At 45.5% G+C, this 19,031-nt stretch overlaps 1 protein-coding gene across 7 annotated transcripts in view; it reads left to right on the forward strand.

Annotated features, from left to right (window-relative positions):
* ctnnal1 (catenin (cadherin-associated protein), alpha-like 1) overlaps positions 1 to 19,031 on the forward strand; it is a 36,555-nt gene that overhangs the window by 15,934 nt on the left and 1,590 nt on the right. For 3 of the 7 annotated variants that reach the window (XM_040188701.2, XM_040188699.2, XM_078081712.1), the window contains 17 exons: positions 4,844 to 5,033; positions 7,572 to 7,759; positions 8,475 to 8,594; positions 9,899 to 9,988; positions 10,251 to 10,421; positions 11,218 to 11,418; positions 12,362 to 12,448; positions 12,659 to 12,817; positions 13,457 to 13,549; positions 14,982 to 15,132; positions 15,519 to 15,556; positions 15,651 to 15,701; positions 15,939 to 16,093; positions 16,406 to 16,454; positions 16,953 to 17,009; positions 18,286 to 18,408; positions 18,940 to 19,023. In XM_040188701.2, the coding sequence (XP_040044635.2) occupies positions 4,844 to 5,033; positions 7,572 to 7,759; positions 8,475 to 8,594; positions 9,899 to 9,988; positions 10,251 to 10,421; positions 11,218 to 11,418; positions 12,362 to 12,448; positions 12,659 to 12,817; positions 13,457 to 13,549; positions 14,982 to 15,132; positions 15,519 to 15,556; positions 15,651 to 15,701; positions 15,939 to 16,093; positions 16,406 to 16,454; positions 16,953 to 17,009; positions 18,286 to 18,408; positions 18,940 to 19,023 (2,007 nt within the window). The remainder of the gene's footprint in view (positions 1 to 4,843; positions 5,034 to 7,571; positions 7,760 to 8,474; positions 8,595 to 9,898; positions 9,989 to 10,250; positions 10,422 to 11,217; positions 11,419 to 12,361; positions 12,449 to 12,658; positions 12,818 to 13,456; positions 13,550 to 14,981; positions 15,133 to 15,518; positions 15,557 to 15,650; positions 15,702 to 15,938; positions 16,094 to 16,405; positions 16,455 to 16,952; positions 17,010 to 18,285; positions 18,409 to 18,939; positions 19,024 to 19,031) is intronic. The other 4 variants (XM_078081709.1, XM_040188700.2, XM_078081711.1 and 1 more) reach the window with 2 other exon arrangements.

Consider the following 19,031-nt stretch of genomic DNA (forward strand, 5'->3'; position numbering starts at 1 on the left):
GAGTGTCTGTATTCTCATTCAAACTAAATAACCACGTATAAATGCTGCTCAATCTAAAGCCTCGGGCTCCTTCACATTTGTTTTTAATCCCTACAGGTCTTTAAAAAGTGAAAAAAAGTGAAACTTTTTAATGTAGCTCACCCGGGTGGCCCCTTAGACAGAGCCGTGTGCGGTGGTGTGCTTAATAAAAAAAAAATCTCTGCATATGCAACCTAAGTCCTGAAGAATGCATGACTAGAAAATAGTCCATGTGGTTCAGCTCAGCTTTAGTGCTAAGTGGAACTGCTTTGTTTATTCTAATTTAACAAGGCACACCAGAAAACTTGCCTGCTGACTCTTCAAAAGCATCGAATGAGCGTAATTACATTTTGGGACAAAATACAGGTGTAAATGGCCGCTAGTCCAGTATGCTTTGCTATGTTTCTATTTAGTTCTGACCAATTGGTGCACTGGTGTCCAGAAAACTGCCGCTTTAGTTTGGAACAATTGCTTTTCCCTTGTTGCTTTTCAGGGCCCCAGAAATGAACAAATGTCAGTGTCTCTGCCTAAAATGTTTTCTGAAGTGACGTAGCGCCGTTGCTCTCCTGTTCTGAGACAGAGAAGAATGATGGTAAATGAAGGGGGATGCAGATGTGACACGGCCTGCTCTTTCCCATCGCTCCTCGATCCCATCACCTCTCCCCCTCTATCCTTACCCACTCTCCTCCAAGCTTCCTTGTCTCTTTCCACCTCCTCGCATTGCATCTCCAGTCAGGCTTTGGACCAGCGCAGCATCAAACTCCCATCTACATGCAGCCTTGACCCTTTCCCTTTCTGGATAAGTCCAACATTGTCCAGGTCCCTTTAAGGAGCAGCTTTCCCTCCAACAACGATCTCTTTGTACTGAAATGGGCCAAAATGAGACCTGCAAGTATTATTTTTCCATATACTTTAATTGGTGTAATGCGAGCAACAATGAGAGTTGTGCAGAAACAGGAGACTTCTTAAGCCACTTTTTTTTTTTTTTACGTTAATCAACAGACCAACAGGAAAACGTACTGGGACAAGATGATGCAGGCGGTTTTATCTCATCGGAGAATAAACCCCGCCGAGGCATAAACCCCTCGTTTTATTTTTTTTCTTCTCTTCACACGAGCTGTCCAATTATTTCCTGCCCATACACATCGGGGGTATTCAAGCACACATACTGTACATGAGGTAAAGTAAACACCCGTATCTGCACACACCCACCCACACCCCAAACAGAGCAAAATAACAAATAATTGGACAGCTCACCAATGACGGATGGACCATTTTTTGGTATTTGATTAACACCCCCACATCCACTTATGTTGACATTCTTTTGAGCTTCACTGCACATGGCTGAATGTGCTGTGAGTGTCTTTGCTGGGATTCTGAATGTAACTTTTTGCCCTCGAGAAAAATATTTTTGAGTTTTTAAGTCTCCTCTGCCGGCGAAGCGAAGCTTAACGGAATCAGAGATGTAACGCAGACACATAAGCAGGTCATTGTAACACTTGCCAAGCGAGGAATTATGATGAGGAACGGCTGCAATGCGTGCAAAAGACGAGCGTGCTCACATTCACTTTCATCTTATTGCCCTTTTCAAAGATTTTTGAGCAAACTGGATTTACTTACCACGCGTACATCCATTAATCTACAGTTTCGTACAATTTGCAATATCAAAGAATTCTTACAGCACATACAGAGAAATAATGAATCAGATGACACCAAACTCGTAACTAGAAAAGCCCTGATGAAACTCCGTAGCCACGTCAGGCAGATGTTTCCTCCCTGTGATTTGCAGTCGGTCACTGTGTCCTTCAGGTGTTAGTTTAGATTTCCTGCTACCCGATGGGGGGGGGGCTCTGTGGACGTATTGTGTTGCTCAGGCTAAGCAGCACTTTTATGGCCTCTGCATTGTCCTCCTACAACAAAGAGATTTGATGTGAATGGTTTGGAATCGCTGTTTGTGTGCCAGCGGAGAAAGTAACAAGACTGGGATGAACGGCCTCCGCTGTGTTAATGGGAGAAGGAAGGAGACATTTTATATGGGATGTCTGTGTGTGTAACAGCAGCAGCAACACTGCTTCAGGGAGTTTGTTTGATAACTTCTTTGAGACGACATGTCGCGAATATACACGAAAGACCTTCACAAGTTAAGCCCGAGATTTATGAGACTGTATATTAAATAAAGCATTTCCCTTCACAGTAAACCCCTCTGCGTCCATGCCGACATAGCAATGTAGAAACAACCAGCAAGCTCCGTCAATATGCTCCGTCAATGCGGAGCGAGGCTGAATGTTAAACCTAGAGATGACGAATTAAGCGAGAACATCTTCAATGATTGACCAGGCGTCTCCCAGGAGTGAAGCTGGATACACGGTTCATACCAACAGTCTGTGCTGCCTAACAGTAGACATGAACCTGATACCAAGCGCTTAGTGTACATACTTTAAAAAAGGACAAAATTAACATTTCTTGACTCACAAATCTCTGCTAAACAAGACACAGGTTTCTTGTGATACACACAAACACAATGGCTTCTCTGCTGCGATGGCACTGAATCAATATTATGTTCTCTCCGCCCTGCTCTGTTCCTGTTTGCACAGCCCAGTAAATGTACCCACCCAGTAATCTCTAATGGAGGTGGTGTTCCTCTGCTCCGTCCATGTCTCTCTCTCTCTCTCTGTGATCCGCACACAGACTGACTTCACCCTCAGCTCATCTCAGCGGGAGACGCGTTGGACAGGAAGCGCTGACATTAGGCCTGTTCTTAGCCTTGCTGCACACTCAAGTTCCCCTCTCACGCTCTCATTACCCGCTGAAACACGGGTCTCTGGGTCGTTGTCAGCTTCAGTGTTGATGAGAGCCACCGTTTGCATGTACAAGCCACCTGGGAGAACAACCATTCCTGACCCTGCATTCAGGCATGCGTTGGCCCCACAGACTTTCACTCCGAGGACGCAACAGAAACGTCATGTCATATTTTTTATCATATCCGTTGTGCACCTCGAATGCCACCTGATGATAACAGTCTATTGCACGCGTCTCTGTGCCCTTAATTACTTCCTCCGGGCTGCATCACGTCCGGCTGCCGGTGGTGTTTCATGGTCTCCTTTTCACAATAATAAAAAAACTAAAAACACTCAACACAGCAGCTCAAAAGCTTTTATGAAGCTATTTTTACAGCGAATGCGTCTGTTTGGACAGAACCACCAAATTCAACATCGTATCGAGTGGGACCGAGGAGTTTAGTAGCACATTTTTCTCTGTTACACAGAATTTATTTCAAAACAAGTAGCAACGTCTTTTCTCACAATTCTAAGATTAAAAGCCCAACACAATATGGGATTTTCTGTATCTTATTGTCACAGTATTTTTAAGAAGAAGCAAATTTGCTGTGCGTAGTGCTAATGAGCGTGGGGTCCCTGTGAAAAAACCTAAGCAGCATTAAGCTTCACACTACTTTGAAAACTCAAAGTTTGTTGAAACTGTCGGTGTGGATGATGATGTGTGATGCACATCAATGTGGGTCACGTCTCAGTCTGCTGACTGAGGATAATTTAGCAATGGGGCATTCAGATTGGGGAGGATTTCCACTGCAGCAGGTTTATGGTCCGACTAATGTGCTCCGCCGTCCGCAAACATACATTTAGAGCAATAAAGACAAAAACAATTTCTTAAGTAATCGTGTCAGGAATATTCTACGATCGTTCGACAGGTTTCACGTGAATAATTGATGAAAAAACAATAATCCGATCACTTGATCCCAAAGAAGGTTTAGAGCTACAACTGGGTTACTTATTAAGATTCGATTTTGGTAGTAATTTACTTTTCTACTTTTATGTTAATTTGGTACTAATCACGTTACCACGTTCTCCAGGTTTTAATCAAGAACCTGGAAGCCAATAACCTCAATATAACATTTGGGTACCATTTTGTCCGCATGCTTCTTATCCGGAGCTTATCTACCACAATCGTGTTGAGATTCATGAGACATCAGAGTTAATTGTGTTACACGCTGTCAAATCTACCCGAACACATTTCAAAGGATTTCATTCAGACGGGTTGGTGAGACACAAACAGTTGTCAGGCTGCCGCTTGTTCCAACAGCCTCCTGAGCGCCGCTGAACCAGCGTGAGTTCTGCATCCCACAAAGACTTAACTGACAAAGATTCCCCCGCTTGGACCACCTGCAGCTGTGCACCAATTAAAAGCACCACCCACCACTCCATGACCCATTTGGTGTGACTCGTATACACCCATTGACACCCACAATGACAACAGCTGGAGAGAGTGAAAGCAAATAATGAATAGTTGATGATAATTGGCTCTACCCATTCATAATTCATACCCTCAATTACCACTAAGAGGCCGCACCTGAGTCTGCAGTGTGTGCGTGTGCGTGTGTCACAGAAGACGTGCACGTCCAAGCCAGTGTGTTTGTTGCTGCTATTTCAAATTGAATGAAATGTTTCGTTAAGAGTTTTGGGACATTTGGCACATGTTTGTGCCGTACACATGTTTTCTGTCCTCCCGACATGCACAGTCGGTTATTAGGCTTCTTCCAAAAGGGCAATAAGTTTGTCGCTGTACAGGCAGGAAGCTCCTCTCTCCTGATAGCAGATGGAGTACGTGCTCCAGTCTCAGCAGGCTCCCTTATCAAAGATGCTGTTTTGGATACAATCACTGATACTTCTAGATGGGCATTGTGCAGCCGTGCATCTTGTGTATTCATTTTCCCTCCACACTTTTAGATGGGTTGATAGAAAGGTAACTACAAAGTAAAGAACGTGTCCTAATGCATGTGTCCCTCCTCTTCTTTCTCCGCACTCTGTAGATCACAACTCTGATCAACCATAAAGACAAGCCAAAGAAGTCTGAGGGCACTCAGGCCGCCGTACACCGGGTGGGCCAGGCGGTGAGCGTGGCCGTGGGGCGCTTTGTCACCGTCGGGGAGGCCATCGCCACAGAGAACCAGGAGCTCAAGGATGAGATGGGTCAAGCTTGCTTTGAGGCACGCAGAGCAGGTGGGTTTCTTTTGCCGGCTCAGATTATGTACTCAACGTTTCACTGAGTTTTTGACCCTAAACTCAAGTGAGATGTGAGTGTTTTCTCTTTAGGGCGAGACAGAGACAGCACTCACGTTGTGGTCCGACATTAATGTCGTAAAAAAACAACTGTGCGGCGCTTCATTTTTAAAGACTTCCTCCCAGTGGGGACCGTATCTTCCTCTGGCAATCACGGCCGTGGCTTTATGGTGTCAAGAAATAGGCCTTAAGGTCGTTATAGCGAGTCGGCCAACAAGACTAATCAGTGTTTATTTGTTAAAACACAACTGACCGTTTCTGAAGGCATTAAGGACGGACGGACTCCTCTCCCAGGGTGCAAATCTGCAACGCTAAATCAGCTGCATGGATTTATGGATGTATCAAGGTTAAGACCATAAGAACACTGAGAGAAACAAAGCGCTACAGACGATTGTAGGAGGAGGGAGAGCAGTGACAACCAGTGCGAAGGATCAAGAATGTGTGGATCGCTCTTCACAGGACCGTCAGCTTTTATTGAACCGGTGATAGAAGAGGGGACGGTTTGGTCAGGAATGTGTCAACGCGGAGAAACAATATCAGGAAAGAACAAGGACCTCAATTTAGTCTTCTACGGAGCAGACCGGAAACAATATCACCATTGATAAGACTTCAGTCACAAACAGCGGGATAATGGGTTTATTTTCAGGGGGGGAAACCAGCTTCTGGAGAAAAGCGTCTAATCCCCACACAGCGTTGATTCACGAAGACGGCTGAAACTCAGACAAAGAGAGCGCTGGTGGGAGGAGGCGAAAAGACTGATGAGAAAATCTGCGTGAGAATGTGTCTGTATAGGTGAGGCCAAGTGAAGTGTGTGTGTGTGTGTGTGTTCTTGTGCAAATGTGTGGATGTCTGAGCCCAGTGCGAATCATTTATTCTAGTTCTCACTTCCCTCTTAAGGAGGTGTTTTCACGGTCCCCTCGTCCACTTGTCTCGACAGACACTATACATCTGTCCCCTGATCGTAAAACAAATGAAACGTTTTGTCTTTCTGACCAGTTTTTGAGAGATGGTGCTACTTAGCAAAAGATTGGTGCTTCTCCGATACCTCGGGGAAGGAGGTAACGGCTTCAGCTTTGTCAGCTATAAGGAATAAAATAAAGGCGGGTTGAGAGCACTAGTTTAATTAGATCATCGGGGTGATGGAGAGATCCGATGAGGCAGGTCAGTGAAGGCAATGCAATCTGCTTTGTTTCTGTCTCTTTCACTCAGTCTCTCAGTGTCCGTCTCCCTTGTTTTCTCTCCCTCAGAAAAGATTCAAAAGAACATTTGCGGTTTGGATCACATAAAAGTCATAGCAAGTACAACGTGTGAGTGTTCAAATACAGGGCTGCATTTGTACATTTTCCCTAAACACAAAGAGCAGCTGAAGATGAACCAGTGTTCAAGGTATTTTAACAAAAGTGTCAGAGAAATCAAAAGGGCAACATGTGCGTCGACTAATAGACACGTTGCCATCCATTGAGCCATGCGGGATCGATTGCCTGCGTGTCCTGTACCGACACATCAAGGATCAGCCGTTCTGAATAATACATTTATCATTTATTTATTTGTCACAGTATTTACCAATTCGCTAGAGACAATGCATGATTTTCCGTGACGGAGCGTTTTACGCTGAACCGAAGCTTCGGCGGTGTAAAGTACACATGATGAGTGAAGGACCCGTGGGATGGATTTAAAATGTATGGTCATGAATCGATTTGTTCTCCAGTCCATCCGTTATCATTTAGGGAGGAGAGTTCGCTCTTTCTGTTTTCCCCCCCTGTATGGAGCCATTCTGTGTACGAGCCCAGCCTAAATGTTTTAACTGGTTAACAGAGCCGGTACTGGAAGCAGCAGGACGAGACAATGTCCTCCTGATGGGGACTACTTTACTGAGGGGGGATTTCATCCGGTGTTGGAGGATATGTTCTCCCAGAGTGGCAGAATTCCGTTCAGTAATGTTGTCTGGGTGAACTTAAAGGGAATACCAACCGGTCGCCTCTTGTCTGAGTCCAGATCTCAGTTGGCAGGAAGCAAAGCCAAGAAGCACAAAGGTCTTTCTGGCCAGTCACATGATCCGCCCCTTCAGAGGGAATCCTCGGGCGCTGTCAGGCGCCTTGAACATGTTCCGAGTCGGCCTCCACAGCTGGACATTCCCTGAATCATCTGACAGGCAGATAGAAATGTCTTATAAACTGTCAAGCTCAATTTACTCAAAATATGCACCAGCTTGGGAAGAGCGTTGCATGACTGCCCGCTTTCGGGTAAGAAATTGTGTTTTAGCGTTTGTTCTCTGTGAAGTACATGCTTGAAGGAAGCCTTTTATAGATTTGTAATCTTGGAGAAGAAGAGCACCGGTTTGGAATCAGTACTTCGCACTGGTGGTGCAAAGACAGGTACAAATTCTAGCGAGGGGCAGAAAGTTGGATCTTAGCGGAACTGTTTTTCGCTCTGGCCCTGTTGTCGACCCAACCAAAACCCTTCTCTCCCGCCCTGCAGGCGATACCATAGCCCAGCTGACGGATGTGGGACCGGCCTTGCCGTCCCGGTCGGACGGCCCGGTCACAGTGTTCAGCGACAGGACGGGGATGGTGAAGGCTGCCCGCTTGCTCCTCTCTTCAGTCACTAAAGTTCTGGTCCTGGCTGACCGCATCGTCATCAAACAGATAATCACATCCCGCAACAAGGTGAGGAAGGCAAAGGTGACACGTGATAGACTTTTAAGGTTAAGGTTATGCATAAGCACTCACTCCCATAAATACGGCTCAGCAAGCTCCGTCCTGAGTCCTTTATTTCCCATTAGATAAGCGCTGGCTCTCTGAAGATGTACTCTGGAGGTAATTGAAGGGAAACAGCACATTTAGCGATCACAGAGCAAGGCGCTGCCCCTCCTCGTCCTACCTGGATATGCTCTTAGCCAGACAATGGGATATGGATGTAGACTGAGCCAAGAATGGAAACCGGGGGCCTAATCATGACCGGTTAGCCTGGTTTGAATAGACATTCGACAGCACTCCGCCCCCCCCCCCCCCCATTACTGGCAAACACAATTACATCTCTTCCTCCTCTTTGTCTGGGGTGAAGCGAAGCTGTTGCATTAGCGCTGTCAGCGACTTACATAGACTACTATTAACTAAAATGCAGGTTAGGAACTACTTGTGTGGTGGATTTATTTTAGGAGATCCCAGATATAATTATATCACGATGAGCTGGTAATACTACAACAGGGAGAGCTGGAGTAACGCAGAAATAAGATAATACATAATGTTGGTTATGTCGTAAGGTAAGTCTTCACTTGAGAGGTAGGAATACATCTGAAACACGACCCAGGTTGTTACAGTGTGGAAGGCTGTCAGGAGCATGTGTGGCCTTTTACCGTGGTACTCTTTTCACCCGCGTCAGGTCCTGGTCACCCTCGACCATCTGGAGAGAGTCAGCACCTTCCAGGAATTTGTACAGATTTTCAGCCAGTTTGGCAACGAGATGGTGGAGTTCGCTCACCTTACTGGAGACCGACAGAACGTGAGTAGCATGTGGAAAAAAAAAAAAGAATCTCTTTAATTGTGACAGATGCATAGATATCTTTTCTATCATATGTAAATAGTGTTAATGAACATATAGTCATTTGCTAATTCATTTCTGCAACAAGTTTGACCTTCTAACAGGCCTTTCTAAACATGGCGTTCTGAATGTGAAAGCAGCACTTACACTGTGAATACCAGGCAAACCCAGAACAAATCAATAATTCCGGCATCAAATATTTACTCCTCCCAACAAAAAATTGCACGATGAACTAACAGCTGTCAGGGATGTGTGGGAAGCAGGACTCAAAGGCAGAGTTTAACGAAAAAAGACTTTAATAGTTATCAACTCCAACAAAACAAAAGGCCAAGGGGCAAAAACACACAGGAACCAGGGGGAAACCGGCAGGCAGGAACTACAAACATCCAGGTCCATCCAAGTGACAACAGACACACATGGCTTAAATACACTGGGGAGGTGCAGGTGATTGGACACAGGTGGGAACAACCATGACATGACAGACAATCACAGAGGAGGACAGGACAAGGCAGGAAGTGACATGACCCAGGGAGAACAGAGGCAAGAAACTACAAAATAAAACCAGACATGAACCCAAACCGTGACATCGGCAATGTATCAGCTCAGGGTGCAGCACATTTGCAACAAAAATGTTTTGCTTTAGTTTTTAACTTTGCTCTGTCAAAGACTGCTAATCCTTCCTTGGCGCATACGTTCTGTTCTTTGCCTCTAGTCCCTCTTCCTGAGTTTCTTGGACGCACTAATGCGTTCCTTTCCTCGCATGCCACTCTTTTTTTGTTGTATTCACTCACATTCACACACAAATCTACCATCAGATAATCAAATCGACTTTGTAATCTAACGCAGAGTAATAAATCAGGAAACATTTATTGCCAAAATATGTCAAACATACAAGGAATTTGTCTTGGCGGTTGGTGTGTGACAGTAGAGAGGAGTTGATCCAGCTGTCTTTCCCAAATCCCTGAATACCAAGTCTATTTCTATTTGAAGTACATGGATGGGGATGCAGCAGGTCACACACTCTGCATCTTCTCTCCTATACTTGAGGTATCTCTTTTTATTAGGAGATAATTTACCTAGGAAATTCTCACGTGTTTGTAAACTTGGAGAGAAATCTGTGTCACATTTTGTGCGCCTCATCAAACCAGCATCAAACAGATTACTTTTGAGGCTTTATGTCCCTTGGACACCCAGAGAGTTCATAGAAGTCACTACTGAAGTAAAGCCACCCTTCACCATCTGGTGCGTGTGTGTTTGTGCTGCAGGACTTGAAGGACGAGAAGAAGAAAGCGCGGATGGCAGCGGCCAGAGCAGTGCTGGAGAAATGCACCATGATGCTCCTCACGGCCTCTAAGGTAAACAGCTGGAGCACCAACGGTGGACCTCTGAGCAAAGGTTATAGAATATGTCCAGTTTAAAGATTCGTGACCTTCTCTGGTTTATTTAATTTCAAGGCGACGTGAGATACTGCGATGAATGAGAATGCCCAAAACCCAAAGTCTTGTCATAAAAAATACCAAAGGAGAACTAATAACTATCTTGGTACAACAAGAAAAGGTCGAAGACGGTAGAGGAGGAGCATGAGCTTTGACATTTCACGTCAAATTCTTCCCCAAGACCTGCCTAAGGCACCCAGATTGCGAGTCGGCGCGGATCAACAAGGACGCCGTGTTCCGCCGGATGCGCTGCGCCCTGGAGCAGGTCATCGAGATCGTCACAGAGGCACGGAGCTGTGGGGAGAACAAGATGCTTCCTGCCAGCATCTACAACGGAATCAACAACTTCAAGGTAGGGTCCAAAATTGGCATAAGTGAAGCTATCGGCGAAGATAAGTAAGGATTATCTGGTGGGCAAAGCATGATGCTATGCATCGTAGACCATAGCTGCTTTATAATAGTCGATAGGAATAAGAAAGACCATTGTTTAAGATAAAAACCCACGAATGATTTGGTTTTGACTCGATGTGGGTGTTGATTTTTAAGTTTGTCATTCACTGTGCTTCAAATGTAACTCAGAGAATCAATATGTGGGATCAGACCAGATGTTACGACCTGGTTGACGCGGTTACGTCAATCACCATAAACCTTTGATTCATCTCCTCTCTCCTCTATGCGCACCGGCAAATGAAAGAAAAGCCACAACAAACGGGTTTTGAAGGGATCTTTTCAGCGAGGTGAAATAAGAAAGTGCCCAGTGATCTGTCTTGTTGTTAATAAATGGATTTTTAGCTCCTAATGGCAGCGGTAAACTAAAAGCTTATGTAAACCTGTCATTTACGGACACATTAACAGTCCGTTAAGTCCATTAAAAATTGATTTTCTTTAAGAACGGAAGGATGGAACAGAAAGAAATACATTGACTTTCACAATCGTGAACTTGAGATGTTGTTCACAGAATGTGCTCTCCACCTTTGATGGTCCAAGGTGACTCTTGGACTAAACCTGCATCCCATTTGATGAGCATGTCATGTGCGTTATGATAACGAGATAATAAATTATGTCTTTTTTTCCCCTCAGGACAAAGGTCAGTGTGTGTGTGTGTGTGTGTGTAACCACTTCGACCTGCTCCCTCATCCCCCCTGCAGTCCAGCGTGGAGTGCCTGCGAGAGAACCTCAACTCCCCGTCCCCCCAGAGCATTGGCAGCCAGCTGGAGGCCCTGGTGGAGCGGACGGAGGACTTCACTGATTCGGCCTACACCAGCCACGAGCAGCGGCAGGCCATCCTCGGTCTGTGCCAGCTGGCGCGCCAGGAAGCCCAGCAGCTGGTGCAAGCCTGGGCCGAGGCGGTATGTTGAGCGGGCGCGATGGCACAGATGCTAATACCCCTGCAGGAATATTTGTTTTTACAACATATGCTACTATATGAAGGATATATGTACGGTACAGCACAAGTATCGTAACAAGATTCAAAACCCAAGCACGTTAAGACTCCCGTCCGAGGCTCATGTCGTGAATTATTTTTCCCACTTTCTATTCATACAACCGAGTAATAAACAACAACCTGAATATAACAGCTTATTCAATCAAGTGAGAAACATCATCTGCTGCCTTTGAAAACAGTCTCCTTGGCCTTTGAAATATATGGACTTATGAAACACAAGTCTGTATGTTTCAGTTTCACATTGAACCTTTCTTTTCAGTGAGTTCAACAGCAGTGCGTCATCCAGCCTCTGCAACACAAGGTCATCTGGAGATTCAAAATGTTTTTTAAATGAAGCAAAGGCATCTGGGCGTGTTAAATATTCTTGGGTTAGGGTTTGGCATCGTCCAATTTGTGGGCTTGATTTTTGTGATAAATAGTTGACATTCCATTTGGATTATGTAAATTGTTGTACAATATTTAAAAAGAGGAATGTGGTGACCCACAAGTAACGCTGGGGAGACATTCACTAGGGGACTGTACCTTTAAGGAAAAGTTTTGGATGTGAGGTTAACGTGCTGTCTGCAGTAGTTCTCACATGTTGTTCTGAGTGTTGAAGTGGAGAGTAAAGTTGACTCGCTAACACGCATCTCCGTCTCCTGTCTCGTCACTTTACACCCTCCACATTTTGGTGACCCCGACGCGCATGTTTTCATCGTTGCAGTATGAAGGCCTTTTTTTGTTTTTTAGGAGATCAACTCATCACAAACGTAGTCGGAAAGAGCCAAAGTTGATTTTTTTCCGGTGTGGGCTTGTAAGACCATGTTGAATATCAGGTTCTGTTCCCCTCTCATGTCTCACTGGCGCAGCAGTCCGTCCAGGCCAAAGAAGCCACAGAGGACATGGAGGTGGCCATCCTGAAGACATGCCAGAGCGCCAGCGAGCTGCGACGCGAGGTGAGCTGCAGTCTCTCCTTCTCCGCCCCTGAAGAGACAAAGACACGACGGGATTGTCTCCCGCTGGATGCTCTGCCTCTGCGACGCCCACCGTGTCACCTCTGCTTCTCTCCTCAAATTCAAATCCTCATTCATGTCTCCCACCCTCGATCTCTACTCCACGACGTCCTCTTTTTATTTCCTCAATTTAATCTGGAATTCCTCCTCCAGCTTCATAAGGTGGCCGTTGTTCGTGCCGCCGACTTGCTCAAAGTCCACGGGGAGCAGTTGCCTCTGCGGGCTCTCAAGGCTGCAGGCGCCGAGGGAAACCTGGAGGCAGTGGCGGAGTATTCTCGCACACTCACTGAGCAGAAGGAGCAGCTGGTGGAGGTAGGTGGGGGCCGGAGAAAAGGGAGGGGGACGTTTTGTTCTAGGGACACCTTAATAAAGGTGTTTCACGGGCAAACTACACTGCAGGAAATCTTTTGTGAAGTTTAGATCTTACTTTTTTTTATAGTTATCAATCTACATTCTTGGGCAGAATAATGAGTGTAAAGGTGGGTTTGCCACAATGAAAAACCAAGTGCAGGAGAACACAAGCTGCCTGACATGAGTGAGAGTACGTTTAGAATCCTGAAACAAATGAAAGTCCACCTGTGGCTAATTTACAAAAATGTAAAAGCATGCAACCTTAAGTTTCACTTATTATCCACTCATCCTAAAGAAACGTTTCAGACTATTAAGTTATTCTTTTTTGCTTCATGCTGGAAAAAAAAATACATTCCTACAGTTTATTGTGGATTTTTCAGTGCATCTAAAATCAAGTAATCAGTAAAAATAGCAATGCAGTGATAATGTCACTATATTAACTTCAAAATAAGTATAATTCATACGCTGTGATACAATTGGGTATGATCACTTCTGATTGTGTATTTAAACTGAAGTTATTATAATCACATCCATTTTATTCATTTTGCACAGTGTGACTTTTCAAACCATGACCTTTCCGTCCCGTGTCTCTGACTTCAGACGTGCCGGCTGCTGTGCCACGTGTCAGGGACCGAGCCTCTGGAGATCACCTGCATACACGCTGAGGAGACCTTCCATGTCATCGGCCCACAGGTACACTGTGTTAGACTCGTATCGTATTATAATTACGTACTTGACAAAGTGTGTAAACTGATACCGGGCAGGGTTCAACCCGAGACCCATTTGACTCCATTCAACCGCATGGTGGTGGTTCAAACGGGTCCCACGGTGATCACGGAGTGAAATCAGGAACCGAGGAAAATCCTACTGAGAAGCAGTGTGGAGCGAAAATAGACAAATTACCTTACGTCTGCTCAGTCTGCCTCCTGCACCTGAGAACACGCTGTCCCTAGTCCACCTAATTATGTTTGCTCTTGGAAACCATTCATGCTGGTAATTATCCAGCGATGTGGAATGTTCCCGTGCTGCAGTGCGAATGTCAGGCCCCGCGTGGCTCTCCAGCACCCCCAGTTCAAAGGTCAACCAATCAATAACACTGCAGCATTGGGCAGCGGGGGTGATATGTGTCTGTAAGAGAGGGGTGGCCCAGAGGGTAATTGGCTATTAAATACTGCACTGTAGGGGAAGGGGGTGCATTTCTGTGTGCGTGTTTTTGTGTGAGCGCGTTTGCCTGCTTGTGTGTGTGTATTACTGTGCCATTTGTGCACAGTTTTGCCCGTACATTTGAGTAATACCCCATTAGGCTTGTGTGTTTGTTTTTGTTGTATTGGTCAACTTGTGTCAAGTTTAAAACCAATTTAAAGCAGATATTTTTGGTTTGACAAGCCAGAAATGTGCTGGAATACACTTATCAACCCAATAATATTGAAGCGTTAACGACCCAATGCTTCATTCATTTGACCACATCGGCATAAACTTAACTGGTAAAAACAAGTAGTAACCGCTTGAGGCTCTGATGTGAACCCAGGGAGAGTTGTGTTAAAATGCTGCGTTGCCGTGATTATGTTGATGAAAGAAGATTACTATCTTCCAAGGGAACTGTTGCCGGTTTACATCCAGAGAGGTGGGACCAATAAATGACTTGGTTACGGTCTAGTGTCAAGTCGCTGTATTAAATAACAGTTTGAAACGTATAGCCGCCTCCAGTCTTGTGTTTGATGTCAAAGTCTGGGAAGCAGGCACAGGGGACGGACCTGAATGCAGACAAAGAAGAGGAAGCATCACTGATTTAATTCAAAACTGCTTCCAAGTTGGAGGCCAATAATAAGAGACAGGAACCAGCAGGCGAGGACACGGACAAAATTGTAGGCAATTCCGAACAAAACTGGAGACAAAACATCAAACTGGGCTGGTGTGAATGGAGGCCGAGTGTTGGGGAATTGGGGACAGATTAGGCACAGATGACCCATTGCCGTAGAGAGACGAGTCAAACAAATGGACCATCACTGAAAAAAACACATTTAGTCTCACTGTCTTTTACTGCATTTGCATTGTTTTTCGCTCTCTTTACCGACCAACTTCATTTGAATGAAACTTTTCTCATTATCGCACACTTCCCACTCAGATCGTGTCGGCTGCCCAGACGCTGGCCCTCCACCCGTCCAGTAAGATCGCAAAGGAGAACCTGGAGGTGTTCTGTGAGGCCTGGGAGTCGCAGCTTTGTGACATGGCCCTGCTGCTGAGGGAGATCAACGACGTCTTTGAAGGCAGGCGAGGTGCGTTTCTCTTCAGTTATTAATGGTTTCGCGTGTGCATTTGTGTGGGTCAGCAGCAAACACATCAGGGAGTCCTTCGGGAAGAGCGGGAAGCAGAAGAGAATGCACGCAAAATATGCTCTCAATGGCATTCGATCCTTAAAGAATGACATTCTCTGTCAACATTTTGCGCCTGAACCCTTCAAATGCCTAAATGACGTTTAGCAAAGCAAGCAAATATCTTGAATTGTTTCAAATGTTATTCATATGATATCTATGACAATTCCAGACGAGTGTAAAATAGAATTATGATGTTTTGGAAAAACGTGATTTTAACTGGAACATAAAGCATCAGTCCGTGTTTATTACCATGTATTCAGATTATCTTAATTACTTTCCTCTCTTAGGAGACAAAAGATCTTATGTGTCACTTCCCAGAACCGGGGTGAGTGTCACAACTTCCATCCTCATGAATGTCCACGTGTACATATATAGCCATGTAAATACAGATAATCAATACCTGTTTTCTTTACCCATAGAAACACACGGCTAACATGAAGACTGCCAAGGCTGTAAAGTTGGACGCAGAGGTGAACATCCACTATTCTCCTCTGGCTTTCAGCACAACACATCACAGCAATATATTTATCTCCCAGAAACTTTGTGTCACAATTTTGGAACAATTGATTACGTTCGCATGCTAACAGCACCACAACTCGATCTTGCTGATTACAAAAGTCACGGTGTTGATTTTCAGTTTTACATATCTGGAAAAATCAGATTTCAGTTTCTAGTATCACTTTGTGTGTGTCTCCCTGTGCGCGCAGGAGCAGACAAGCATGGCCAAGCAGGGCCTGGAGCTCCGTCTGCTGTCGTCAGACGTGGACGCGGAGGTGGAGAAATGGGAGGAGCAGGAACACGACGTTGTCCGACAGAGCCAGAGCCTGGCCAGCATGGCCCACAACATGTACCTGTTCACCAGGTGACCCAACAGCGCCGCGCCGACGCACACACGTGCTCCGATTGCATTTCAGGGATCAATGTGGTAAAGCCTCTTAGCAGCCACATGAATCTCTTCAGGGGCTTACAGGTAATGAGATTCTCGAGCTCCTAGCTATCGATATTCAACCCGCATCGTTCGAGGCACCGACAAAGTTGACATGGACGTTTTGATAACCTTTTTTTTGATTTATCTAAGTCAAAGTTTGAATGGGTAGACGTATTTAGTCTTTATCCCCCTCTGGCCCGTCCATGATTCCTCTCCTCATTTTTTGTTTCCGACATTACTTCCCAGAGGGGAGGGGCTGCTGAAAACAACAGTCGACCTTTTCCATCAAGCAGAGGTACGTGTGTCCATGACCTCATATCTCTCCTTCTCCTTACTCTCTGTTCTTTCTTCCTCGCTTTTCATCAAAGTTGCAAATAAATGCGTCTGTTTCTAACATTTTTAGAACCTGCTTCTCTAAATTACTCAACATTCCCAATTCAGTAGATACTCGCCTCCATGCCACCTTGTTTGTTATCACCTCGTGTGTCCGAGCATAGAGACGCTACTAGTCGTGCCCCGTCAGATGCGAGGGGACGTGAATGATGGGATGGTGGCATTTAGTGATCTATTGATCTATCTATCGCCCCAGTACGTGGCTTCACAAAGCAATTTATAGAAGCACGTTGTAAAAATGTTATTAAATTTGGGGCGAGCGAGTGAGATAAGGGAAGAAGAGGAACGGGAGGGAAAAAGACGGGAAGGCACGCTGATAGGAATAGCTTTAGAAAAAGTAAAATAATCATAGTTTGGGCTGTATTTGTGTATGTCTTCTGATTTCTGACTCATTCTTAAGGTTCTCTCTGAAGAGGGACTCCAGCTGTGCTCTTCTCTCCGCACCTTTTCCACTCAGGTACACACAAATGCAATAAGCCTCTCTCTCCCTCTCTCTCTCTCTCTCTCTCTCCTGAACACAGTTTAAGGCTGAACAAATCCAATGTATCTACAAAAAAACACTTTTTAAATGTTTTTGCAGAAATAAATCCAATGTGAGTTATGTAACATGTAAGCAGACGTTTCGTATAAGCAGCAACACAATGAGTGCAGTAGAACACCTAAAGGATCCAGAAGCATTTTCTGTCTTTGAGTGATTTATGTTCCCGTTTCTCTGGTAGAATCTAAAACAAAATAGTGGCGTGACGCTCACTCGGTAGACGTGTAAAGAGAGACAACAGGAAAAACATTTTCAACATTTTCTTTTGCATAGGACAAGCTGCCCACCCATCTCTATGCCCACGTTGCGCCTCTCACACGCCGCACGCCCGTATCACCCGCTCTGGCACGCCACGGTGCCAAGTTCGCCTTATAAATCATACAACCAAAGCCGGAAATTAAGGCTGTCACGCACTTCCACAGTCTTCTTCTTGAAGGTCCAACAAACAGACGCAGCCCCAGTGCCCTCCTTCCGCTTGCCCCCCCCCGTCCCCCCCTCCAACTCCTTCCACAGGTCCTCCAACTGTAATTACACGGCTCTTTTGTGACAGCCGTTAACGACGTTCATTTGTCACCGCTGAGGCCGTAGGAGGGTATGTTGGTGCACATGTGGATGTGCGCAGCGTGAATCGGGGCGGGGGGGGGGAGTCTAGAGCGACCGCTCTGGACTAATTCATGATCCGCAGGCCCCCGGCTCTTCAATTTGCCTCGCGCGTTTTGATTAATTACATCAAACAAGCCGGCGCTAATGGAGTCCCCCCGTCTGTCCCTCCCCGCTCAAAGTTCTTTGGCAACAAACTTGTAGCGCACCTGCGTTGCCTTCATTGGCGGGATCGGGCTGTTTATGCAAATCAGGAGCATTTTTGTAATTGAGGTCTGAGGCGGTTCCGTGTATTTTTGCTGTCATGAGTGCCGATATGCTGAATAAAGGAGCGCGTGTTTTTAGGTCGCTTGTGGCGTGTCCCAGAAATAGATTGATGGCCCCTGTGACTGAGATGGAGGGATTAACGCAGCCCAATAACAGACTTAAGCAGTAGATCGTGACCTGGCTGTTGCTGACGGATTACATCAAGCTACGCTACAGTTTTATTCATTTCACCCTCTTTTTTTTGTTTTTTTGTGAGACCTGACTTGTGTTTCCACCGTAGCGGTGCCCCCGAAAGACGTCTCTGTTTCTGTCCTCGTCCCTGTTCCAGCTAGTTGAGGAGGAGGAGAAGTCGGTGGTGATGACAGAGATGGAGAAAATGTTGCCGTTGTGCCAACAGCTGCAGACGGGAGCCAGGAGCCCAGTGCAGGGCAAGACTGCCACCTTCCAGAAGGTACTCGTACTACGCGTTGAACCTTTTTCTGTTTGTGAGTATATATAAAAAAAGAAAGCCTGGTCTGTTGAGAAAACCTTAAATCAGAAACAGCGTTACCAGCAGGCTTCATTTTTTTCCCTCAAGCTTCAAAAATAATCAAACACAAAAAAAATAATCAAACACACAAAAAAATACATCCCCCAAAAATCAGACGGGCATCAATGTCTCAGTTAAGACACAATAGACGCGAGGGGAATGTGTCAGAGGGACGACCGCACATAATTAGGAGAAAATCTGGTCAATTTTCTAAATAAAACATTTTCCAGAAAAAAAATATATATATAAGCTTTCTGTGGTGCGGCCCGGTACCAAACGGCCCACGGACCGGTACCGGTCCGCGGCCCGGCGGTTGGGGACCACTGCGCTAGGGGATACATTCTGACACGTTGGCTGCTGGATCTTTGTGTATGTTGTTGCCTTTGAATGTAATGGCTGTCCATGCTTCCCCTCTTAAACTTGTGCATAATAATTGAATGTCTTTGCCTCTAGGTGGACTCATCCATACAGACAACCAGAGGCATCTTGACTGTGGTTCTCTCCATTCTATCAACTTGCCACAAGCTCACCAGAAAGGTGATTAA

The sequence above is a fragment of the Gasterosteus aculeatus genome, chromosome 10 (genome assembly GCF_964276395.1).
Source record: "Gasterosteus aculeatus chromosome 10, fGasAcu3.hap1.1, whole genome shotgun sequence".
NCBI lineage: Eukaryota > Metazoa > Chordata > Actinopteri > Perciformes > Gasterosteidae > Gasterosteus > Gasterosteus aculeatus.